This window comes from Ceratotherium simum, chromosome 2 (assembly GCF_057802395.1).
Source record: "Ceratotherium simum simum isolate JZ-2026a chromosome 2, ASM5780239v1, whole genome shotgun sequence".
NCBI lineage: Eukaryota > Metazoa > Chordata > Mammalia > Perissodactyla > Rhinocerotidae > Ceratotherium > Ceratotherium simum.
Window position 1 is genome coordinate 45,160,766 of NC_141901.1, and position 25,451 is coordinate 45,186,216.

Genomic DNA, 25,451 nt, shown 5'->3' on the forward strand with positions numbered 1-25,451 from the left:
TTCGGGTTACAGCCTGAATGTAAGGACCCCAGAGCCAAGCTGTCAGCGCGTACAGTGAAAACAACGGAGTCATTACTTTTGGGGGGCCCTGGAAGAGGATGGAGCATGAGTGTGCAAATCCACTTAGGCATTTTATTTACCAAACAGTTGATTCCCATCTCCATCCACCAATCGCCATGACTAAGGGACAGCAAGAGGTCGGGAATGAAGACCTTCAAGAAGAAGTAAAAATAAAAAAAGACAGATCACTGCTCCATTCTTTATTAGATTTTGGCTTTTGTCGTTGATGGTGGGCCTTTCAAAACCTACGAGGAAGACTTACATATCTCCTCCTTTTCTGAACTTATCTGGATCATCCTGTTCATATCATCTTTGAACGATTTATGGCATACTGCCCGAGTACTATCCATGTTGGTATTTTTGGCCTCCTTTTTTTAAGTTTGAGAGTCAAAATCTTGTCTCATTCCTGTTTACATCCTCTTATATTGTCTGACTCAGTGCCTTTCATATAGTAGGCTCCCAAAAACTACGTGTAAATTGGTCCAGATAGTTTTGTTTTTCTTTGAAATGAGGTGAGTTATAGATAAGCAGGTAACATATTTGGGTGAATTCGTTTATTTTGTTAGGTGCCTAGGCTGAGATAATGAAGGGCAGATTTGATGTTACAGGTGCCTTCTGAGGCATCTAGAAGTATTACCTCAAATATGTTGGTAGTCAGTGGGCAGGCAGAAGAGTGATTGGTTGCAGCTTTCTCCCTAAATACTGTATAATTTTAAATTGATTTTGCCTTTTTTTTGGTTACCTATCTGTTCAATCTGAAGTTCATCATTTTAATGTATAAAGGCAACCCAAATCATTCTTCCTCAAAGTTGAATATTAGGAAGATAAAATTATATAAACTGAACGTGAAGGCAAGACTAATTCCTGAGGTCTATACTGCTTCCCTGTGAAGAGAGAGAAAACTAGAATCCAGTCCTGGGATTGAATGTCTTTATTAAAGAAATGAGTAAATGGCAGCACAAATCAGCAGCAATAATTTTGGGAAGCAGTGGGGACAAGTTGTAGGGTTAGAATATAATTGTTCACTTCATGGTCTCAAGGTAGCTGAAGAACTGTGCCTGAGGCCCATTGATCAGTATTATACATTGCAAATGTAGGAGGGCAAGACTAAAATACTAAGAACCAAACCCCTTGCCTTTTAGCAATAGAATCAGAACTTCACAAATTATCATAATAGTCAGCAAGATTGCATCTTAAGATTTGAAATCAGAGAGAGTTTCTTCAGCTATAGTTTTCAACCTACAGGAGCAAAGTTGTGAAGTGAGTAGGCTTGAAGAAGGAACACCCTTTTCAGAGAGCTTAGCTATTTCTGAAATGATTCAGTGCTTTCCCCTATTTTCATTTTCTATGATGTATTATTTCCTCTTGTTTTATACCTTTACTCCCAATTTCTCTGAGAAAGGAGTGTATTACAAGAAGCTAAGATCAAAAAAGAGTCTTACTTATCACCTTAGCCTTTTAGAAATCCTACTGTCTTGTAGCAGATAATCCCAAATTAAAACTTACAAGGTCTTCATCAACCCTTGAGGAAATATTTGTGTTTACTGGCCTGGAGGAGGAAATTAGGAAGGTTTGGGCAATCTCTGAAGCAGATTAAAATGAAGTGAAAAATCAGTCCTCCATTTTCCTCTACTGCACTGCTATACTATGCTCTAGTGCCCCCATCAAGACTGTTTTCTGGAATTAATATCTGCGGGGGAAAGGAGGAATCCTTGTGACCCAATACTCCATTGCTTGAACCCTTTACTTTGTGACTTGAGGGCTTTTGAGAGAAAGTGATAAGAAAGAAAGAAAGACAGATAAATAGATAGATAAATAAATAAATAACACAAGACAAGTCTAAGCAGATTCATCCCCACCACCTCAACACAATAGAGGGGAGAGAGCAAGATTAATAGGGGAAAAGAGTGGAAAGGAAGGGGCTTGAAAGGGATGACAATGAGGGCAAGGTGGTGGGAAAGAGAAGTCTTGGGCTTAGAGCAAGTCCAATTCGAAGGAGTGGATGCTGGCAATGGGAGCTCTCCAGAAGTTGAAGGTGCTGTACTCAAGGAGGGCATCGCCTTCAGGGTTTTTCTCCTGCTCTGCTTCAGTTGCTTGCCCGGTCATTTTGCCAACGCTGCTGTCCTTGATCTTGTAGGCAGATGTATCTGACAGACCCAGGCCTTCCAGCTCCGACAGATCCAGTTCTGGAATAGGCATCCTCCAGAAAAGAAAGGAGCTGTACTGGCTACTCACAGGGTCCCTCATAACTTCCTAGAAAGAAACCACTTGTCAATATTAATGTTATAGCAATCTCTTTGTGGCCCATGGCCTTTCCTTACTTAGAAACTTTACATCCCCATTTGCCTCTGTAGGTAATCCAAGTTCCCTAGGACAAGCTTTGGGAACTCTTCCTCTGTTACCATTTCCTAATGTCTCCCCATCTTGGAATGACTTATTTACTGCCTACTGTTTCAAGTTGATCTTGGGTCTGGTTTTCAAGGCCTTCCACAATCTGGCCCCATTCTTCCTAACAGTTGTACATTCTCTGCTATAGTTATGCTTATTCCTGTCTTGGTTAACTCTCTCCACTCTCCATCTTAAAATATTACCCAAGTGTCGAGACTCCATTCAAGTCCCTAGAAGAGTCTTTCCCCTGAATTCCTATTATATTTGCAAATACTTGACTTCTTCCTTACACCCTACTATAAACTTAACTCTTCCAGTAGGACTTCCTTAAATTTACTCAGCTCCATCTACCCTATTTCTTCCAGCATCTCCCCCAACACCCTGTAGAGTTTTACCTGACTATATCAGTTTGGGGTTACAAATCACTGCTATGTGTCTTGTATAGGGATAGTCTTATCTCTTTCAAGAGACTGAGAGTTTCCCAAAGGGTAAAAACCAGTCTACTTTGTACCTTCTTCACAAGTGCTAGGCTTTGCACACAGAAGACATCCAAGGCTGCTGATTAATTTTCCCTCATTCTTTTTTTTTTTTTTTCTCGAGGAAGATCATCCCTGAGCTAACATCCATGCCAATCCTCCTCTGTCTGCTGAGGAAGACAGGCTCTGAGCTAACATCTATTGCCAATCCTCCTCCTTTTTCTCCCCAAAGCCCCAGCAGATAGTTGTATGTCATAGTTGCACATCCTTCTAGTTGCTGTACGTGTGGCCGCCTCAGCATGGCCGGAGAAGCGGTGAGTGGGTGTGCGCCCGGGATCCGAACCCAGGCCGTCAGTAGCGGAGTGCGCGCACTTAACGGCTAAGCCACGGGGTGGCCCGGTAATTTTCCTTCATTCTTTATTTAATACAATGAATACCTTGCCATTCCCATCTATTAGCCCAAAGATAAGCCTTAACAGCCTATCTATTTCTCTCTAGCTTACCTTTCCAGAACAAACCCCAGGTGCTAAAAGAATTTTCCTATGCTATAAAAGGATTTCTTTTCTCTGATCTTTATGCTAAAATATACCTGATGATAGTGAGAGCAGATGGATTGGAAATTCCAGGTAAAGAAAGTAAACTTTAGATTGGAAGGAGAAAGGCCTTTAACAGAATTAGTTACTTTTCCATGCTTTAATGAGTACTTTGATCACCTTTTCTGCTCATCCCACCCACACCCTGATGTTATGACTATTATACCTCCCTGCAGCCTCCGCCCTGCTGCTTACTAGCCAGGGGAAGGGGCAAAAGCATTAGTTGAAATGTTCCCAAAAGAGTAGAACATTCCACCATCTCCAAAAATAGAACCTCCATTTCAAAAGGCCTACCAACACACTTCATTGGCTCCCCCCAGGCCTTGAGACTCCTAAATAGTGGCCTTAAATAGGTTGTAAAATGCCCCCATATAATGTGTTAGGTGAACATGATAACCACTACACTACAGAAACTCTATAACCCCATATAATGTGAAATGTCTCTACTAAGGCAGAAAAAGAAAGCCTTAGTCTAAACACGGTTATGTGTGAGTGTAGGGGCTTTAGGAATGGTGACTGGGTAGACTAGGATGTTTTTAATGTTAAAGGCAAAGTCTGAGTTGCTCTTGTTCTTCTTAGGTTCAAGCTCCAAAATAAACCCTGGGAACTGAGCATTACTCAGCAGAGAAGCTGCTTAGAAGGAGGGTGATGCAGGGACTGGAAGAGGGTGGGGGAGCATGTTGGAAAGGTGAGGTCATCATCCTATGATATTCAGCTCTGATCATCTCCAGAGTAATTTGCAGAGACGTGTGCAGAAAAGAGAGCTACAAAAAATGGTTGTACCTATCAACCAACCAACCCCAGCTTAGGTTTGGAACCACAGAGATCCTAAGAAGCAAACCTTAGGAGTCAATATTGTTACTGACTTCTAGCCATAGGGATTTTTAAACTAATATTACCAGTTATTTGCCTATCTAGCTGGTTCTTTTATATCCTCCCCTCCCCGCCCAGTCCCCTCCCAGAGCAAGTTTAGTATAAGGCTGGCATATAATAGGCTCTTTAAAAAACAGAATCATCGGGAAAAAGATCATAGAATTTTAAGACTAGAAAACACCTTAGAAATTATCTATTGACTTATGAAGCCTTCCAGCCAGTTTGGATAGAACCCAGGTCTCATAATTCCCAATCTGGTCCTTTTTTGATGTGTTGTACATAGATAGTTGTCTACAGTTTTATATAATCCTATACCAATATGCTCAAAACTTGCAAGAATTCTTAGTTCCTGAAGAACAGATATTCAGTGGGTTTAGGTGTTGATTATTCCTGTGATTTTGATCTGAATGGTGAAAATGCAAAAGGCAGTAGAGAGCAAGCTAAAATCTAAGAGAAAAAGCTCTTTGACAGACTGACTCCTCTTACGACCAGAGTATGTATAAAAACCACCCAAATAATCCCTGAGTGTCCGGCAGAGCTTATCTTGCAATTAAAAAAGCTAAAGGAAATTTTACAAAATATTAACTTGGCCTAAAATCTCTAGCTGTGCATTGACTCAGAGACATGTACAGAGAGTACCAAATGCGTTCTAGAAAGACACTCATACAAGCATATGTGGCATTTAAAATCAAGCCAAGAACATTGACTACACAGAAAATTGAAGCTAAAATGCCATTTACATTACATTCATTAGTAATGAAAATTTTTTATTTAATATAGTATGGATTTAATTCTCAGGTCCCCAAATTTTGCAAGAGGTCCCTTTCAGCTAGCTTTCTCTTCCTCTCCCTAAATGTTTTCCACCCATACCTCATCTATCTTTACATCTCTTTTACTTATCTTGAAGGGCTTGAACAGTGCCTTGTACAATATATACTCAATAAATGCTTCCCACTATCCTTCATTTTAAATTATCCAGATATTTTAGGCAAAGGTAATTTCTAAATATCATTTTGTCTATTCTTAGAAATACATGATTAGCAAATATATAGTAAAAAAAAAAAAAAAAAAAACCACTCTCTGAGCTGCACAGACACAAAAATACCTTTTGTCCAGACCCTCTGCAGGAATCCAGGGCCCACCCAACAGGGCCTTGCTGTGTCATCCTGCCACCATAGGGAGGAAGGACAAGAGATGGTGTTGGAGCGGAATGGAAGCTCTCTGGCATCTCATTATATGTGCCTCATTCTGGGCGTGGATTTTCCTATTAGCCATGTCCTTTCTCCAGCTATTCCACTGGGCTGCAAATAAGCATTCCTTTTCCAGAATCTGCCCCCATACCTAGCTCTTGTGGGCTGTACTGATTTCAATATGGGATCAGGCAGTTCTCCAACACAGAGGCCCCCACCTTCCTACCTCAAGTGGCTTCTTTCTTTGGAGCTAACGTTTGAGATGGGGAGGAGACTGTTAAAAGAGAGGTCAGAATTACTCTCAATATTATCTCATATCCCCCCACCCAAACTCCCTCCTACAGAGACAAAGAAGTTTGGGGTGAGGGGTAGACATGTCAATGGAACACTACAGAAAAAAACTGGAAATATAGGGAAGTAGAGGCTAGAACGATACAGTAGGACTAGAGATTTCATCAAAAAACTAGTAGAACAAATTATAGCTTGAAAAAGAAGATATATAACTAGACTGAAGATAATAAAATACACAATAAATTATAGGCAAATAGATACTTGAAATGAGATAAATGCTGAGAAATGATAAGTACATGTAAATTGCTAGAAATTAATGTCTATGTAAAGGATTATAAGGCATGGATGGAGATCTTAGCAAAGAGATGTAAAACAGGGAACAAATAACTACCTATTATTCATAGAGCCACCATCTCTCCTCTTGAACTGTCTCCCAACCTCATCCTTATTTGGGGTCTTCAACCTAACCAGAAGCAGCTGTTCTATCTTTGCAGCCCCCTGTCCCCCTCCTTCCGTTTAGTTTACCTGTTATCAATGAATTACTAGCGTGTTCCAAAGATGGAGGGAGTACCTCGGGGGCTCCGGTGTCTGCTCTGGGCTGGACAAAAAGAAAGCCGTTGGGGCTTGGACGGCTTTGTCTTCTTACTCCCTCTCCCTCCTCAGTGACGGAGTCTGTCGGTGTCGGCTCAGTCTCCCCCTGCAATGCAGCCCCTCCTAAGAAGTGGGGAAGGACACCCCGCCCCCTCCCTCCCTGACTCGGCTAATTCAAATGATAGGTTCCAGAACACTTTAGGGAGGGAGACAGGATTAAAGCATCTCTGTAAATTTATTGGTCTGCGCAATTATTCCCAAGGTCTTCCAGCACCCCATGCTGACCGAGTGTGCAATGGATGAGCAGTTAATTGTCCTCTAATTTTAGGCTTATGGATAAAAATCTTAACTCTAGACAATAATGGAGGAGTGTCCCTTTATTCCCCAATTTAAGGATTTCACGTTACAAAGTGTATTTGAGAATCAGAAGAATTCTCCATCCCTTCCTCCAACCCCTTCTCCTCCGCACCCTCACAATGGGTAAATAAACCTAGTCCTATTCCATTTCGGGTAGAGCACAAGAAAATTGGGGTGTGTGTGTACGTCTGCGAATCTCTGAACTTGGGTCCGGGGGATCTGGGGGCTCCTATTCGTTTTGCCCCTCAATGCCTGGCGTACAAAGGGAACGATTCCGGGGGGCCCAGCTTGGGAGCCAGGCCCTTCTCGAGGGGTCCACATTCCCGGGTTCGCCCAGCAGGGACGGCGGCCCTCGGGGGCTTCCGAGGCCCCCTCCCACGTCCCTCCATGGTGCAGTGCCTCAGCAGTCCAGGGGGGAGCTGTGCGCCCGGCTCCCAGCCGGACGGGTTTCGTAATCGCGTCGCCGCCGTTTCCGCCCTCGGCCAGCCCCACCTCTGCCGACCCGCCCTCGGCTCCCCTACCGCGCTGAGGAGCGAGCCCGGGAGCCCCACACTGGCGGGCATCGAGCCGGAGCCCCCCCGCAGCTGCAGCCGGACGCCTCGATGCCGCAGCAGAGCAGGTGAGGCCGTGGAGCCGGTTCCCCGGCGGGTGCGCCCCGCCTGCCCAGCCAGGCGGAGACGCACCGGATGCTGGGGGTGGGGGAGGAGGGTGTCCAGGGCTGTTGAGATGCTGGGTCGGTGGGAAAAGGGGTGAGTTCCCTGAGTAACAGTCCCCATCCACGTTCGTGCGGTGCGCAGGCTGAGGCCGCTGAAGAGTAGAAGGGACTGGAGTGGTGGGGGGAGGCGGGAGGGGGTGAAGGTCTCCTTCGATACTCACTAACCTTGGTGGTGGCTTGTGCCAGACAAAGTGAAGCAAAGCTGGGTCCTGGAAGGTCTAAATCTGAGACCCGGGCAGCCACGGAAGATAGTGACAGAGTCCGAAAGATTCACACAGAGGTCCCAATTCTAGTTCAGCGTTGGGAGGAGTAGAGAATTTCTGGGTAGTGTTGAGGGGTGGGCAGAAATGGAGTCTATGTAACTGAATATATTGGGGAAGGGGAGCTGGAGCTTAGGGCCTAGCTCTGTTTCCTCTTAAGCCCCCACAAGACCCTTCCTGGGGAAGGGCACGGTTAGTGCTGGGGCAAATGCCTGTCACTTGACTGAAAAGTGGGGTCCATCCCTACTTCTCTAGAGCCCCTCAGCAGCCCTCCATGTCTGGAGGTCTCCACAGGGGACCAGCTGCAGCCCTGGGCTTATAGCCAGAATTGCCCACTCCTTTCTCTCAATCCTCTTTCTCTTTCTCTTTCTCTCCAGCTGCTTCTTGTGAAGGCTTGTCAGGCAGCGGGTTGGAGGCCTTGGGGCTGGAGGCGGTGGGACCGGGAAAACCGGTCTGGGGCTAGAACGGGACCAGGGAACTACCTCTGTACATCCTTCCTCCCTGGAACCTTTCTTCCATCCCATCTCCTGCTCACTCCCCAATAGTTTTGAAGCTCTTAAGCCCTGTGTGACCTTGGTGTCTTTCCCAGCTCCATGTTTCACTCTTCCTATTTGGGATTCAGGCCCAGTTCTCAGCGCTACTTAGCTGTCGGGATATGGCCTTAGGCGATCTAATCCTCATCTCTCCTGTTATTTTCCCAAACCCTTCCCTTTCACTGTGGGGTTAAAATAGTGGGCAGTGGATTCGGGTGCCTCTTCCTCCTGAGTTTACCAGCTCAGGACTTCATTTTTCCTCAACCCACTCTTCTCTAGATATTTTAAAGAAGGAGAATGGCAGCCAGTGGCTCTTACTTCCTTTTCTGGCCTTGTTCCCCCACCCTCACCACCACATTCACCCTGCCCAGTCTTCTCCACACTTTGACCTCACCCCCAAGTTATAGAGACCCTTGTGTCCTATATCCTAGGGAATGGAATTTCCCGGTCACTTCTCATCATCATTGGTCATTTCATGCCAAGTCCCACACACACTTTCCCTCCGCCCAGCTCTGGCCAGGTCCCTGGAAAAGGAACAGAAACGTCCTTGTTCCCTCCACTGCTCCTTTCCCTCTCTTTCATCCTCCCCCTCTTCTCTCCTCTCTCCTCCCACCATCCACTTCTGTCCACTCAGCTTTGAGCACGGGGGTTGGGGGGTTGGGGGAGAGTGCAGTCTCAGTACAGCCTGTCTGGTTGGGGGTTTCCTCTGATTCTTCATTGTTTTCTTCATTCCCCCCACCTCCATCCCTTACCACCCGCCACCACCAACATCATGACAAACCCTGTGACTGACTGATTTCCCCACTGACCACAGCCCTCCTCTCTGGACAGCTGCATTCTGACTTCCGCCCTGTCTCATTACTCCTCCCGTCCAGTGGTGGGAAGGGAAGTAAGAGAAAGCCCAGACTCCTGGGTCCTTCCCTCCCCTAGAAGCTGTATCTCAGTGTTTGTGTGATCTTATCTCAAGGCTGTTAAAAAAAAAAAACCTCTCAGTTCTTAGATCAGTCTAGGGTGCCAGAGCATCAGAGTTCCAGGCCTGGAGGTAAGGGAGATTCCTATTCATGCTAAAGTGTCATATTCATGAAACTGCCCTGTTTGGAATCTTTGAGGCTGCCTGTATTATAGGACTGGGGAAATGCAGTGAGAATAGAGGAAACCCAGGTGTGCCCTACGCTGGCTGGCAAAAAGAAAAGGGGTGGCAATAATGAAAAGGGGAGAAAGTTCTTCCTTGGACACTAATGCTATTGGAAAGTTCCTTGTGTCTGGTTGGCTGATGAAGCTTGGGAGTGGAAGTGGTGAGGAAGGAGGAGAGAACAGGTCACAGCATGAGGGGAGGAGGGAGTGAGGGAGGGAGGCCCAGGCACTATGGGGTGTGAGGCAGAGCAGAGTGGCACGATAGGACATGTGAAGAGGGTGGGGAGGCTGGGAAAAGATTTCTCATGGGACACAAGATACCTGGCACATGTACCTACAACCTGTGCACAGATAATCTATACAGGACATGCACATGGAGATGTGGCTAGCCACATATGTGCAACCGAAGGTGCACACTGGAGTGCAGTGATGCAGGACACAGATAAACAGAATGTATACAGCCTTCAGGAAGGATCTCAAGGTCAAATAATAATGGAACTGTTAAATGGCTTCTAGGAGGATTTGGATCTCAGTTGAGGGAAATGAAGGAGAATAAGGGCAGGGAAGAGAGAAGGAAGAAATTCCTCACTGTAGAAAGTCTTTCTTGAAGTCCAGCCTGCTGCAGTTAGTCACCTAGGACCTAGGTATTCAAGGCCTCTCTTGGTCTTACAGAAAATCTGGCTGTTGAGGGTAAGGTAAGGAAAAAGGGAGGGACAGGGGTGAGGCCTTGTTTGTGAGAACAAAAAACCACCATTTCCTCTTCATAGTCACTTAGATGCCCCTCCCCTTCTGCCCCAAACCCAGGGAGGAGGGAGGTGGAGCTTGTAGCACCCCCAGACTTTGCTCATTTCTGCCACTATCCTTTGGTCCCCACCCGTCCTCTCACTCTAAATGCTTCTAGCTTCTTTCTTCTCCCTTGTTACCAACACCTACTGCTCCTTAACCCCTTAGTGTCCTTCTGGTTCTTTTCCTTTCTCTGAGAGTCACACTCTGAGGTTCTTATGTTTGGAGGAGGTTAGTGTTGGGTACAGGACTAGGGCCTTTAGGGGAGAATGAGAAGATATGGGCTCATCAGGAAGCTTCTTCAAGGAGTGGGGGGTGTTTCTCATTAACCTTTCTTCTCTCTTTACTTTCTGCTTATCCAAGCTTCCAAGTCTAAAGAAGACATAACCTTGTGCCTGCCTGCCCACCCAACTCTCTGAGCCTGCTAGTCTCTCAGGTCAGATACGCTGACCTTCATTGCTCAGCTAAGGGTTCCAAGGACTCCACTGTCTCTAGACCCATCCAGCTGAGTGAACCCAGGGTGTTATTACACCTGAGGGGATTGAGGAGTAGGCGGTCAAGGCACCAGAGGAAGAGCCCACTGGGGCCTCAAGCAGAGGAGTGAAACTGGAACCATCAGGGAACATGAGCGAATTTTGGCACAAACTGGGCTGCTGCGTGGTAGAGAAACCCCAGCCGGTGAGTCTCCCCACCCCCACCCAACACACAGAAATCAGTTACCGCATACCGTGGAGTAGACACACTGTCTAGGGTCTGCTGTTTCAGAAGCACAGTTCTTGCCTCCCTTTCTGTCAGGATAGTTTCTATGGCCAGGCAGGTGTGTACATGGAATAAAGGGGACTCGGTGATGTCCTAGCTATCACTTCCTGTTCCTGTCCATTCTGAGTTTGGTAGGGGTTGTAGGTGGAGCCTAATATCTGTCAGTTTCCCCCATTGTTTCCTCATCAGCCAGAGGTGACTTTGACATGTCCTTTCTTTGTCCAGTATTCACTCTGCAGGCCACTGCCCTCACCACCCTGCCTGTGTCCTCCCTGTGTTTATGTTGTTCCAGCCTTGCCTTTCATACTCTAGTGATTTCCCTGTTACAATGCCTCATTCCCTTTCCCACTAGGCCCTTAGCTCTTCCCTTAGTGGTTTTCAAGACTCTTCCCTTCCTCCACTGTGACCAGAGGAGGGAGCTTAAGATATAACTCACCTGTTTTCTCCAAGCAGAAGAAGAAGAGGAGACGAATTGACCGGACCATGATTGGGGAACCAATGAATTTTGTCCACCTGACTCACATTGGCTCTGGGGAAATGGGGGCCGGAGATGGACTTGCCATGGTAACAAGGGAATGGGGAGAGGTTGATAAAGGATTGTGGCCTAGAACTATTCCCCTTTTTGAAAGTTCAAGCAGGGGACTTAATCAAATAGTCAAGGTAGAAGCAAGAAGCTAGGATTCTAGTCCTGGTCATTAGCTGCATAAACCTGAGACCTGGCATTTCAGATCTCTGGCCTAGGCTCCCTCATCTTTACAATGAGCAGATTGTTCTTTATTGGGATGGGGGAGATATGTCTTAAGAGTTACTTGGAGGGGCCGGCCCCATGGCATAGTGGTTTAGTTCGGCATGCTCTGCTTTGGCGGCCTGGGTTTGTGGGTTTGGATCCTGGGTGTGGAACTACACCACTTGTCAGCCATGCTGTGGTGGGAATCTGTGTATAAAGTAGGGGAAGATTGGCACGGATGTTAGCTCAGGGTGAATCTTCCTCAAGCAAAAAAAGAGGAAGATTGGCAATAGATGTTAGCTCAAGGCTAATGGTCCTCAGCAAAAAAAAAAAAAAAAAAGTTAGTTGGAGGGCTTTTTCCAAAAACTATAACCCTTCCTTCTGTTAATTAAGAATTGCTATCTCAGTGCCATAGTAAGTCATGTTGTGATTGGGAGGTTGGGGCACAAAAATGCCTGAGCACTTCTGTCCTAAATAATGTCTAATATGCCTTTCTGCTCTCAAAATAAGGGAAATGGGCCTGGAGATAGTGAAGGAGTCTTTTCACCACGTGAAACTCAGATAAATATGAGACAGTCCTTTGTGAGAGGATCTTATTAGTAGAAGACCCATTTTATCTAATCCTCATGAAGGTCGGTGTGAAGGGAGGCACTGAGACTTCCCTTGGAGGAATGACAGTTAGTTTTAACCTTTTCAGATTGATTTTATCATCAGGGAGATGGGGTCAACCTCTTCGATGGAGGGCACAAGGGAGATCTCTTAACTGTGTGATATGAAGACTTAGGAGGGGGTCTCACATGAGCTTTTTCACAGACAGGTGCAGTTCAGGAGCAGATGAGATCCAAGGGAAACCGAGACAGGCCATGGAGCAATTCTAGGGGCTTGTAGCTCCAACAGGAATGGTGAGTGACTAGAGAAACCCATCCAGCACCTCCAGCCCCCTGCCAACACATCCTGATGCCCTGCCTCAGAACCCTGATCCTCTGCAAGAATGGGAAGTGAGCAGGGGGAAAAAGAAGTAGAATGGAAGAATCAAGAATGTAGGATCCAGAAAGGGACGTGCAGACACATAGAAATAAAGGAGAGCACACTGTGAAAATAGTTCAGCGTCTGCACTAGGTGGCGCCTTCTCCCTAAGGCCTCTGTTTTCTTTGAGTCTAATCCTCCTTCTTTCTTTTTTTTTTTTTTTTAATCAGGTTCTGCTGTCTGAAACCCTACTCTGTCCAGCCCAGAAGAGATGCTGCCCCTACCAGATTCCTCCTACAACCAGTGACCCCAGGGCCTCTCTTTTCCCTGTTCCCCTAATAGTGCCTCAAAAGGCTTGGGGGCTGGACTCCCTCTATTCTCTCTGGCTAGAGCCCCTCCTGGAGATGGGGTCAAGGCAGCAGGACTGACCAAATTACTACTGGTTGGCCAGAGGAGCTCAGCTGAAGTCCTGGACACTCTCAGATCTGAGATAGGAGTTTTCTGGGAAACTGGAATGAGTTCCCTTCTCCTGAATGACGGTCTAGGTGCCATTTGTTTTTAAACTCTTAACCTGGAACTCCTTAAATGGGGCAGGTGGGTGAGATTACCAAAGCTGAAGCTGGCTTTGCTGAGAAACTCCCTACCTCCCTGCCTTCTCCTCTTTCCTCTTGGAGTGGACTGAAGCAGACATCAAGCAGAGGCTGAGAGGGTGACCACTGCCTAGTCTACTCTTTCTCTGTAGATCTCAGACCTTAAGCTCACAGTCCCTCAATATCTCTCTGCCAGTACCAGGGTCTTTCTCTAGTTAGGCCTCTAACTCTCTGTTTCTGTAGCATTGCTAGCTTCCCAACATCTCTCTCTTTTTTTTTTTAATTAATTAAAATTTTAATTTAAGATGAGTTCTCTTAATTACCCCCATCCTACTACTACCTCTGCTGTTAACCCCATCCCTTTTAGGAACCTTATTGTTTCCCACTGAATATGAGTTAAGGTAAGAGGTGGATCTTAACCTAATGACATTCCATTTAAGTCTTGGGGACTTGGCCTGCCCTCTGCCAACCTCCCTGCTGGCCCAGGTGAGAGGAGGAAGAGGGAGCTGGAGAGAAACTCAGAATGCAGCAAAATTAGGAGTTATGTCTCAGGGTGGACTTCCTGGCCATTGAGGATGGCAGAAGCAGTGAGAGAAATAGGTTGAAAATAATCATCTAGGGGCCGGCCCGGGGGCGTAGCGGTTAAGTGTGTGCGCTCTGCTGCGGTGGCCCGGGGTTCGGATCCTGGGGGCACACCGATGCGCCGCTAATCAAGCCATACTGTGGCGGCATCCCATATAAAGTGGAGGAAGATGGGCACGGATGTTAGCCCAGGGCCAGTCTTCCTCAGCAAAAGGAGGAGGATTGGCGACAGATGTTAGCTCAGGGCTGATCTTCCTCACAAAAAAAAAAAAAAAATCATCATCTATGAGTTTAGGGATCTTAAGATCCTCACAGCATGGGAGCAGGGCAACCTCTAGAGCAAGGCTTCTCAACCTAGGCACTTTGGACATTTGAGGCTGGATAATTCTGTGTAGTGGGGGACTGTCCTATGCATCATACAATGTTTGGCAGCATCCCTGGCCCACCCTAGTTATGACAAACAAAAATGTCTCTGGACATTGCCAAATGTCTCCTAGGGGACAAGATCACCCCCAGTTGAGAGCCACTGCTCTAGAGTCAAGATATTTTTCTCTCAAGTGATTTCCACCCCCCACCCTACCCCCATCTCATTGTTCATCCTAAGCCTGAGCCCTGGATGAACTAGGCCCCCTCGTAAAGTAGGCTCAATAGGGCTTAACATTATCTCCAAACAATTCTTCATTCAATGTGTTGCTTGTGCTTGTATGGGTTCGTGTCTCTGTGGTGGACGTGCACTGTGCTTCTCCATTCTTGGCTCTCTGGAGGAGGGGTTCCTGCGGTGTAGAGGCGTGAACAAGGTATGGTGGGATTGGGGAAGGGAGGAACAGAAAAGTGGTAGAGCCGCAGACACCCCAGCGTATCCTTCCCAAATTTTAAGCTCTATTTCTGTGCCCTAGTCCTAGAACCAGACACAAATAAGACTCAGGGAGGTTTGTCTGAAGACCGGGTCCCACTCCCCACCTGGCTGAAGAGTCTGCTTTAGGTGGGAAAGTAATATAGGAGCAGGGTCTTTAGGCACTTTCAGTTTTCTCAGGTGTTTTTTGTTCTGGCCTCTTCCTTGCAGGTTGACTGGGAAGGCAGAACAGGACAGATGAGCTCCTACTTGCTCTGAGATAAGAAGGCGGGGGTCTCTCCTTAGCTCAGTAACAGGAAGCATCCTGTTTGATGATAGTGGGGGTCAAGAATGTGGGAACTAGGATCCACTCTGATGATTCCACCATCCATCCAGTTTGCCCCCACCTGGAGTGACTGAAGTTCTAATTTTTTCAAATTTCAGTGTGTTTCCTGCAGTGTTTCAGGGTCTAAGATTGGTCATACAGAGACATTCCCAACCTACTCTCAGTTCCAGTCCAGCTAGTTGCTCTGAAAGTAGTGCATCTTTTTGCCCTAAAGTAGCTCAATAGCCTGAGGGTTATACTAGATTTGAAGGTTCAACAGGATAGGGTGGAAAGATGGGGGACTCCTGGAATCTCTGGTCACCCTGATCTTCAGCCTTGTTCTAATGCCTATTCTTTGGACACAATCTTCTTCTTTGGTGCTCTCTTGCTGTTAGCTACTTCTCTAACGTGTATGCTACCATCACTTTTACGATATTTAGAGTGGTGGGGATGGGTTTGAGAGTCATAATTTATATTAAAATTTTGTTGGACTTTTAAATACATTTTTCAAATAAAAAATTTAAGCAAAATAGTCGCAGAGTAATCACTATAGGTGTGTGTTGGGCTAAAGGATAGATATAGTTGAAGAAGGTACTCCTAGAAAGTGGCTGACATGGAATTTTGTACCAACATTGCCCTTTCCGAGGAGAGAAGGCTAAGTGTTGTGAAGGCAAAGAGAAGACCACCATCATCTTCCAAGGGCTCAACTCTTTGTTCTTCCTGTTCCCTTTTCTTGTCATTCATCTGAGATTTTTCAAGTCTTTAAAGAAGTACTCATTTAAAAACAACTTTGGAAATGAGGAAGATGAGCAACATCAACATTTTATCTTGGGGAACAGGGGAAGGGACCAAGCCAGATGCTGTTAGCTACACAGTTCAGTTTTAAGGTTCAAGAGATTTATGGTCTCTCCTCCCTCATATACCTCTGTAAAAAAAACAAGACCAAACAACTGTTTTTTCTAGTTTTGTTTTTCTGTACTAAAAATATCCAGTGGGTGCTGGGATTGAAATGGAAGGAGAGGTTGAGATGCCAACACCTCTTCTTGCAGATGAAGTGGCCATTACCTCTGGTTTCTTTCTATCTGAGTAAGGAAAGAAAAGAGAGAAAAGGGGAAATATTATAACCACATCTATATTCTCCTCCCTTCCTTGCTTCATCTTCCTCTCCCCACAAACCTTTCCCTCAACACCTCTGCCCCCTATTAATGCTTCTTTTTTGTATTGAATAATGGTATTGGACACACGAGGAGAAATACGAAAACAGAAACCAGCAAAATGACCAAGTATACATTTTATTGTCCTCCCCTCTCCCCAAAGGTCCTGTCATCCTATCAATTGAGAATATTTTGTCAGGTCAATCAGAACTATTGGTAGCTCTTTCGGTAAAGCAGAGGACTGTCCTTCCTTGAGAATTCTTAGGTTGCTGGGAATAATCCCAGAAGGACAGTTCTTTGGGATAGTGGTGGTTAAGAGCATCAGCACTAGTGTCAAACAAACCCGGTTTAAATCCTGCTGTGACTCAGCCACTTACTAGCTTTGTAAACCCCCACTTCTTCATAGCGTTGTAAGGATTGATCCGGGTAAAGTGCACAGAGTAAGGTCTCAAAAATTGGCTGTTGTTACTGTTAAGCTGCATTAATAAGCTTAAAACAATTAATAGCTTCTATATCCACTAATTATCTGTGCATCAAGAATTCTTTATATATCTACAGTCTTAACAATTTGGTCAATAATCATCTAATGACCAAGAATACAGGTTGCCTAATAACCAACCAGCAGTTGCCCAAGAAATCATAGGTGGAATCAATGGCTAACAGTAATGCGAATGACCGATGCATATTATAAATCAATAACCAAACAGGTAAGTAACAGCTCATGCAAGCAGACTGGCTGGTTTAGCAACAGGGTTTTGGATATCAGGACTTCAGATCCATCAACAAGGTTCCTGGCTCATCACCAAACACTTACTGGTTGCATCTCTGTGAACACTGAAGAGAGGCTGTTCCAAATATCCTCCAGCCCAATCCTGACCCGTTTCCAAAAAGCAAGGGCTGGGCTGGGGCTGGGGCTGGAGAGGGGGAAGGGGGTGGGTCTGAGTCTGGTGCTGAGGGGGGGCATGGAGCTAGTGGTGGTGGTGGTGGTAGTGGTCTGAGTGGTGCAGCTGGTGTCAGGACAGAGACCTGAGTCAAGGGGGCACTCCTCACGAAGCCGGTTGCAGGGACATTGCTGGTAGGTACAAGGCCGGTGCTCAGTGCGGAGCTGGCTCAGCGCCCCAACTCGAAGGCGTCCTGAAAGGCCATGCAGCTTCCCGGCCCGGGTCCGGCTCATGGTGCCTGACTTGCAGTGGCAGTGCCACGGGCCCCAGGGCATCAGCACCAGCCGCAGATCCTCGGGAGGTGGCATGGCTGTGGGCGAGGGTGGTGGCCACGGGTTCGGCGTGGACCCTGCTGCTGACCACTGGTTCAGGGTACTCTCGGAGTGTGGCAGGTCCCCACTAGACCTCCAGGTGGAGGGCGGCGGGCTCGAAGTCAGCCTGATTTCCGGCTCGTGGCTATTCGCTGTAAACCTCGAGCTGGGACCCCTCGCTGTACTGGAATCCATATTGGGAGTCTCCGACCTGGTGTTACTCTTTCCGGCATTAATCACAACCCCCTCTTCCAAAGACCCATCCTCCTCCTGCAGCAAACGCGACCGGCTGACGCCTGTGAACACTGTGGAGGCCAAGAGCTCGGCAGCGGCCGGGCCGGCCAGGCGGGCGGCCTCGGCCGCAAGGTCATCCTCATCCTCTATTGTTACCCTCATCCTCCGGGGAACACCAGTCCGGGCGGTGGTCCGGTAGCTGCGGGTCATAGGGCCCCCAAAGCGGAAACTGACCCGCTGCATCCCCGTCGGAGTCAGGCCTTGGGCCCCCGCCGCCTGGAGCCCCAGACTCAGCAGCAGGGCCCAGAGCAGCGCGCCGGCGGCGGGGACCATGGGGCTGGGCGGTGTGGTGTTGGGAGGGAGGCCAGTGAGGGAGGCCGGGGCTCCTACCTTCTCTCCCTCCCTTCCGCTCTCGACCCACCGGGTCGTTTGAACGGAAGCCTGCGGGGGGGCTCCGAGGCACGCGCGCCTCGCCCCTCCCCCAGACCCTCTCCCCTCCGGAGCTCCCACAGACCCAGGGGCTGAGCTAAAAGCCCAGGGAGCCTCTGCGCAGGAACTCCGTGCCGAAGCCACAGGCGGATTGTGATGCAAGGGGTGGGGAAGAGCACTTCACTTTCTCGAGGCAGAGCTTAAATCTCTCATGGTTTATTAGCCGCTACAGATCTGAATTTACTAAAGAGGACAAAAATACAGGTTTTGAAAGCACTCCTTCCCAGGCTCACAGGCAGCAGACATAACTAAGAAGAACAGGGGAATACAAGTGGTTCTTCAAGATTTAGGAGCTGATTCCTGGCTCCCAGCAGGCAGGCTGGCTGTGGTCAGTTACGCCCTGCCTTCTGGTCCGCCCCTCACCTTCACCGACTGCTGGACTACCCAGGCGGAAAGGATCGCAGCACCTTCATTTACAGAGGAGGAAAAGGAGGAGACTCAAAGAGATGCAGTTATCTGCCGGAGGTTCTACAGCTAAAGCAGAACTAAAACACACAGCTTTGCACTGTCCCATAGAAAATGCCACTACATGCACCCCCCGCTACAGCTGAAATGAAAGTCACCCAGCAGATCAGGTTCAGGACCTCAAAGCCCTGATTTGAAGGCAGGGTCATGGAAGGAATGACACTCCATTGAGATGTGAAAATCCAGTGGTACTAGGGTTGATGAGATGATTTATTAAACAGCTTAGATGTTGCAGCAGTTAGGGTGTAGGCAGATCAATATCTTTGCTTTGTTCTAAGGTCCTTTTATTCCAGTCCTATGCTAGGTCCCTCCTGAGCCATGGAGATCCTGGTCCAGCCTAGGAGACACAGAAAGAAAAATAAGTAAATAAATAAAGTGGTACAGGAGCAGGACGTGGGTTTTACTCACTGGTTTGGGGAGAGAGGCAGGTGAACTGGAAGAGCTAGAAGACTGGATGCTTGAGTCGTCAATCATTTAGGATCTTTTGCTCCCTGCACTCCTCCCCCACTGGATCATCTCTCCTATTCACTGCCAACACATCCTTTCCTAATTTCTAGGGCTGGTCTGAATCTCCTCTGAACTCTGTGCTGTAATTACCCCTGCACTTACATGTATAGTGTTTTCATTTGTTCTTGTGGGATATAGTAGTGTCCTTAATTTCTTCTCTGGGTGTGTGTAGTTTTCCCAGATACATTGAAGCATCTGAAAGCAGGAGCTCTTTTTTTTTTTTTTTTTTTTTTTTGCTGAGGAAGATTAGTCCTGAGCTAACATCTGTGTCAATCTTCCTCTATTTTGTATGTGGGTCACCACCACAGCATGGTTGCCGATGAGTGGTGTAGGTCTGTGCCCAGGATCTGAACCTGGGCTGCTGAAGTGGAGCATGCTGAACTAAACCACTAGGCCACGGGCCAGCCCTCAGGAGCTCTATCTTTTAGTTCCTATGTTTCTCCCTCAAGGAAAGTGGGCACTGGCTTTACACATCCCACCCCAAACCTTTGTCCTTAAGCTAAGGACTCACTGTCTGACAGCTTCAGGGATGTGGACCTGATCCAAGGAGATGAGTTGGGCCAGTTCTCCCAGGCTGTTCAGAAAACGGATCTTTCGTGTGAACTTGGAACTGAAAAGAAATGATAAACCAAGTGTGTTTTATACTAAGAAGAGGGCTCCTGGAGACTCTTACAAAGGGAAATGTGCCAAGTAAAGAGTGGTTAAAGCTATAAAGAGTCGGGGTGGGGCAAGATCTTCTTAATCTTGATTTTGAAAATGGGGAGAAGGGGCAGGGACTCCTTATTCCCAGAGCTAGTACCTGATGAAGGGCCGAAGCAGTGCCAGGAATGCCTTCACATACCATGTAGCATGGACAACAACCAGGGCGCGCAGGTTTTTCCGGAGCCTGAAGAAGAATAGCAGGTCATCCTATTCTTCTCCCACCTTCAGGCCTGAAGATCAGGTGGAGCTATCTTCTGTACTTTAACTTCCTTCACGTCTGCTCTGATTTCTAGATTTTTCTGGCAGTTGGGTTTACTCCTCATTCCTTTAACTGCAATCTCAGCTCCATCTATCTTGTTTAGCCCTCCATGCTCCTCATTTTTAGGAAACTCTCCTCTCAGAATTCCTCAGCGTGGTCTTCTCTACCCCATTTTCCTCCTGTGCCCTACTCTTGCCTAAGTCCTTTTTGTACACTTCTCCATCCCTCCATGACCAGGACTATTTATAAAACTCCAGGCAGAAGACCAGTGAGGAGAAAAAAAAAGAAAAGAAGCAAAAAGAAACAGAAAGTGAGCAATGGGAAGATGGGGGAAAGAAAGGAAAAAAAAAGGAACATCAGGGGGAAAAAAGACATCTGGGTCAGGGATGAAGGCAGAGAAGAAAAGAAGACAATGGAGATGTGGAAAGTGAAATAAATGGCAAGACTGTGAGATAGGCAGGGGTGCCTTCTATGTGCCAGGCAGTATGCCACATTGATTTTCACAAATACCCGGGGGCTAAGGTATTATCACTGCCATTTCACAGATAAGGAAACAGAGTCCCAGGAAGGTTAAGTGACTTGTCCAAAGTCATACAGCTAGTAAGTGGTGAAGGCAAGATTTGACAGTAGATTTCCCTGACTCCAAGAGAGGACAGAAGACAGAACAGGCTTGGAAAGGGGTGTAGAGGGACAAAGAAAAGAGGAAGGGACTAAATGGATGAAGAAAGGATGGAAAGATGGAAAAGAAAAAGAAAAGATAGAGAGTTGTAGCCCTCTCGTCCCAGAGGCTCACCGCCGATCCAGAGTGCGGTAACACTGGCGTATCCAGCTCAGAGGTGGAACCTGGGCCCTGCTTGTGCCTCCGCTCAAGTGAACAAGCAGATAATTTTCAGCTACCAGCAGCTCCAGAGTTCCTACCATATACCTGGGGGGACGAAATTGTCAGGGAAAGTATGTGTTTGGGGTTGTGGGGATTGAGAGGGACATTACTATAAACTCTACAATCAGCTACTGATCATGGAAGGGTTTTTTTTTTCCTTTTCCCTCCCTAACATCCACCCTGAAGCCCTTCAGGCCTTCCACCTCACCTAAACAAGTGTTCCATGACATAGGTATAGTTGGAGATGCTGCTTCTGGGTAGATAACAGGAGGCAAAAAGGATGACAGCATTGAGGCCATCACCATGGTAACCTGGGGAAGATAAGGGGAAAATTCATTCAGTCAACAAATATTTATTGACAGATAGTGCATTTAGGTTGAGGGACTCTGAGGGTCTCTGGAAGTTACAGGAAGGATTTTGAACCCAATAACTGAGTTTCCAGCTTAGGGAATTATTCAAGAAGTCACAGTTCTTACACCTCCACTTATGCTATCCATTACCTCCATGAGATAGGACTTTTTTATAGGGCTCAATGACAGTCATGTCCACTCGCTGCTCCTGCTGTCCTGTTCGGAACACCCTCCAGTGATGACCATCTTCTCCAGCCACGTCCCACATACAACCCCGGCCCAGCCTTTCAGCTGCCTCACTGGCCCCCAGACCCTCTGCCTGGGGCAGCTCATCTAAAAGAGAGGGATGGGGAAGGATCAACAAGGCAGAATATATACCTTGAGTATCTTGTAACTTCTCCAGATTCCTAGAGTTTCTTACTCCAACCTCTCCTTCTTCAATTTTTTTCCGTGACTCTAGTTCTAGTTTGTCCAATCAACCCAACCCCTTCCTAGTTTCTTTCCTGCAACTCATTACCCTCACCTTTCCACTAGACAACAGCCCTGAGGTAACCTTGCCCTATGGCATGTTGATGGCTGTTGCCAGTATCAGCTTTTTCTGGATTCTTTATTTCCTTCTTCCATGCTTTTCCTTGGGTTAGTTCATCTAATCCCATGTCTTCAATTACCAGCAGGTAGGTGAGGATGCCAATTTGCCTCTCTAACCCAGACTTCTCTCCTAACTCCAGACCTATATCCCTAACTGCCTAGAGTGGACATCTCTATTTTGTGTCTCTCTGTCATCTCTGAGTTACCAGACCCAAAGTGCAACTCAGACTTATTCTCTTCCTCCTCTCTCCCATATTTCCTTTCTTGATGAACAACCCCATCCATCTAGCTGCCTGAGATAGAATACTGTATGTCATCTGAGATTCTTTCTTTTCTATCAGCCCTGAAGCCAACTGGACCCGAGATCCCCTGCCATCTACCTCCATTATATTCTTTTATCATTCTTTCCACAACTACTGTCCTGGTTCAGGTTCTTAGCATTTCTCACCTGGCCTTAGTACCAGCCTCCTAACTGGTCTCCCCACCTCTAGTCTGTTTTCCTCCATTCCACCCTCTACACCACTGCTAGAGTAAGCTTTCTTTTCTCCTCTACCTTTTTTACTCAAATGGCAATACACCATACCCACTAATTCTGCATGATCTTTCCACAGCAATAGAAAGAGCTGCCTCATCTTAAAAAATAGTTGCCTAGTATTTAGTATTCCATTGTCGGATGCACCATAATAGAATTAATACCCTACTGATGGACTTTTAGCTTGTTTCCAATCTTTTCAGAGCCATTAAATTTAATCATTTTACTCCCTTGATCAAAACCATTCAATGACTCCCCATTGCCTACAGGACAAAATCTAAACTCCTTAGCATGGTAGCAAGGATCTCCAGGATTTGACCCTTGCCTGCTTAACATAGCACTACCTTTTGTCATTCTCCCTTCACCTCCCAGCCCTACATATCTGTGATATAATAATAAATATATATTTTGGCTTTGTCCCTGGTTCCTGAAACAGCTCTTGATAATAAAGGTGAAAGGAGTATCTTTTGTTATTTATAAAAAGCCCCTTGCAACGACTTGAGTTTCTGTTAATGAGGTGACTTTGGAAAGCCCCTAAGGATAGGTGGCTGGTTGACAGAGGAACCAACCATGTGATTAAAGAGTTGGAACTTTCACCCTCTGACCTCTGGGGAGGGGAGAGAAACTAGAGGTTGTGATAATCACTAATGGTCGGTGATTTAATCAACCATGCCTATGTATGAAGCCTCCATAAAAAACCTGAACTGAAGGTGTTCTGAGAACTTCCGGTGAACACATGGAGGTGCCGGGTGGGTGGTGCACCCCCAGAGGGCATGGAAGCTCCACATCCCTTCCCACATACTTTGTCCTATGCATCTCTTCCTTCTGGCTGTTCCTGAGTTGTATCCTCTTATAATAAACCTGTAATCTAGTAAGTAAACTGTTTTCCTGAGTTCTGTGAGCCATTCTAGCAAATTATCAAACCTGAGGAGGGGGTAGTGGGAATCTCTGATTTGTAGCCAGTTGGTCAGAAGCATAGGTGATGTCCAGAACCTGGACATGTGAGTGGTGTCTGAAGTCTGGGGGCAGTCCTGTAGGTGAGCTCTTAACCTGTGGGGTCTGCACTAACTCCAGTTAAATGTCATAATTGAATTGTAGGACACCCAGTTGGTGTCTGGAGAGTTGGAGAATTGGTTGGTGTGGGGAAAACCCACACATTTGGTGTCAGAAGTGTTGTAAGTAGAGAAGAAACAAAGTTTTCCTTAATATATAAATAGTCATGCTAAATGCTTTAAATTCCCCAACATGCCATGCTATTGCTCAAGTTGCTTCTTCCACCTAGAATGTCTCTCCAACTACCTGATAAACATCAGCTCAGAATCACCTCTTCTGCGAAGTTTTTCCTAGCTCCTCGGGCAGAACTGACCTCTTCCTTCTCCCTGCCTACACTGTACTCTACACACATGTAGATCATAATATTTAACTGCACTTATTTGTAGATATGTTTATTTCTTACTAAACAGAGAATTCCTTGAGGGTAGGAACTATCTTATTCATCTTTATAACTCAGTTCTAGCTCAGTGATAACATGTAACAGTCATTCAATAAAATTATCCTTAATAAACAAAGGACACCCTCCCCCCGCCGACTACTCTCACATTGGATCTGTAGTTCTACCTTTCCATTCTGAAGAAATTAATTTTGCTGACCTTACCTCTTGGTCTCCACCTTATTAGTTCTAACTTCAGTCCCATTAAATCCATCCTGAGCTTCTTTAACACTGGCCTCTACTTCTACCAGTTCAGTCCTCAGGTTTCTTTCCTACCTTCCCATTCAAATTCATGTCCACTGTCCAGCTGCTCCGAGTCTGAAGGTGTCTCCAATTCGTCTACCTCCAGGTCAGAACTGCCATCAGTAGAGGAAGGTACAGAGTGGGTGGGAGAAGCTCCATTATCTCCAGGCCTCTTAGCCAGATTCAGTCTCAGCTCTGGGGCAGAAAGACGTTTGCGCATACAGCGCCGGCCACACAAGGCTAAAGTGCTGGGGGTGCCTGGGGTTGGAGGAGGGAAGAGAAGAAAAGAAAGATGTGTGTTGGTGAGGGGAGGTCAGAATGCCTGTAAATGGAAGTGATAATATGGCGTGAATTCTAAAGAAGGACTAACACAGGGGACATTTGGGAAAAGGGAAGTAGAACCTAAAGGGATAAGGGTGGCATAACCCTTCACTGGACTAGAATCAAGAACTTGAGGCCTAGGTTCTAATTTACCTACCTGCCTGCAAGTCTCTTTTAGGATCTTCAGGATCTTCAGAAGGGTCAGCCTCTTCAGGAAGCAATCTAGAGGGGAAAAGATTAAAAGGGGGCAGAAATATAGGCTAAAGTCATCAAGCCAGGTATCACTTTATTAATTTTCTCTCCCCACCATAATTTTATCATCTCCACTTTCTTTTTGCCACCTCTTTCCTTCAAGTCCTAATTTACCATCCCTGCCCTCCATTTGTGACCATCCCCCCCCTTCTCCCAACCTCCCTCACACTTCCTCACCTAGGGAATTCTTCATCCTGCCATTCCTCCTTCAGCTCCAGTTCCCCAAGTCTTGGGGATGCTCCTAGCCCTGCTGCTTCTGCATTCTCCCTGACCCTGTGATAGACCCCCGGAAGAAAAGATTATCATGAGACAAAATAGGCAGTGTCTTAAGGGAACTGGAGAGTAGGTTGGAGACACTGGAATGAAGAACAGTAACTAAGGTACAGAGCAGAGGGCAGGCCTTCAAAAGAACTCAAGTCTCTTGTTTCCTAGATAGATGTTTCTACCACATTTACACTTGCTGGAAACAGATTACCCCAACTGCTGGGTTTAGGAGCAGAGGAAGGATGGAATGTAAAGCTAATTGTATTTACTTCTACGGCAGTTGCTCCACCTACACAGTAGGGGTAAGAGGTATTCCACATTACAATTGGTTGGAACCTGACAGACCTGCCCAGCTGTCACTGGGCAAAGCTGGGGAAGATGGCACCTAGTCAGGCCTGCCTTTCCTCCGTCACGCTGGGGAGTGGTTAGGGGAAACCATGGCATA

General features: G+C 46.6%; 4 protein-coding genes across 6 annotated transcripts; 1 reads left to right on the forward strand and 3 right to left on the reverse strand.

The window, feature by feature from the left end:
• Window positions 1-976: 976 nt before the first annotated feature.
• On the reverse strand, window positions 977-8,581 carry MLLT11 (MLLT11 transcription factor 7 cofactor). 2 transcript variants are annotated; one of them, XM_004435984.3, is made up of 3 exons: window positions 7,700-8,581; window positions 6,397-6,568; window positions 977-2,313 (listed from the first exon to the last, which is right to left on the reverse strand). In XM_004435984.3, exon 3 carries the CDS (start codon window positions 2,305-2,307, stop codon window positions 2,035-2,037), a length of 273 nt encoding a protein of 90 aa, XP_004436041.1. In that variant the 5' UTR covers window positions 2,308-2,313; window positions 6,397-6,568; window positions 7,700-8,581; the 3' UTR covers window positions 977-2,034. The 2 variants fall into 2 exon arrangements, with proteins under 2 accessions (XP_004436041.1, XP_087299829.1); XM_087443703.1 differs by lacking the exon at window positions 7,700-8,581 and adding an exon at window positions 7,341-7,414.
• A 2,077-nt stretch (window positions 8,582-10,658) lies between these two features.
• Window positions 10,659-15,555, forward strand: CDC42SE1 (CDC42 small effector 1). Its single transcript, XM_004435983.3, has 4 exons — window positions 10,659-10,922; window positions 11,457-11,567; window positions 12,544-12,632; window positions 12,927-15,555. Exons 1-3 carry the CDS (start codon window positions 10,869-10,871, stop codon window positions 12,616-12,618), a joined length of 240 nt encoding a protein of 79 aa, XP_004436040.1. The 5' UTR covers window positions 10,659-10,868; the 3' UTR covers window positions 12,619-12,632; window positions 12,927-15,555.
• A 421-nt stretch (window positions 15,556-15,976) lies between these two features.
• On the reverse strand, window positions 15,977-18,074 carry C2H1orf56 (chromosome 2 C1orf56 homolog). Its single transcript, XM_004435982.3, has 2 exons — window positions 16,994-18,074; window positions 15,977-16,107 (listed from the first exon to the last, which is right to left on the reverse strand). Exons 1-2 carry the CDS (start codon window positions 17,996-17,998, stop codon window positions 16,087-16,089), a joined length of 1,026 nt encoding a protein of 341 aa, XP_004436039.2. The 5' UTR covers window positions 17,999-18,074; the 3' UTR covers window positions 15,977-16,086.
• A 196-nt stretch (window positions 18,075-18,270) lies between these two features.
• On the reverse strand, window positions 18,271-24,981 carry BNIPL (BCL2 interacting protein like). 2 transcript variants are annotated; one of them, XM_004435981.3, is made up of 9 exons: window positions 24,920-24,979; window positions 24,648-24,712; window positions 24,203-24,427; window positions 21,468-21,650; window positions 21,176-21,278; window positions 20,881-21,012; window positions 19,926-20,012; window positions 19,638-19,736; window positions 18,274-18,956 (listed from the first exon to the last, which is right to left on the reverse strand). In XM_004435981.3, exons 3-9 carry the CDS (start codon window positions 24,387-24,389, stop codon window positions 18,920-18,922), a joined length of 828 nt encoding a protein of 275 aa, XP_004436038.2. In that variant the 5' UTR covers window positions 24,390-24,427; window positions 24,648-24,712; window positions 24,920-24,979; the 3' UTR covers window positions 18,274-18,919. The 2 variants fall into 2 exon arrangements, with proteins under 2 accessions (XP_087299813.1, XP_004436038.2); XM_087443687.1 differs by lacking the exon at window positions 19,638-19,736 and having other exon boundaries at window positions 18,271-18,956; window positions 24,920-24,981.
• Between the last annotated feature and the right edge of the window lie 470 nt (window positions 24,982-25,451).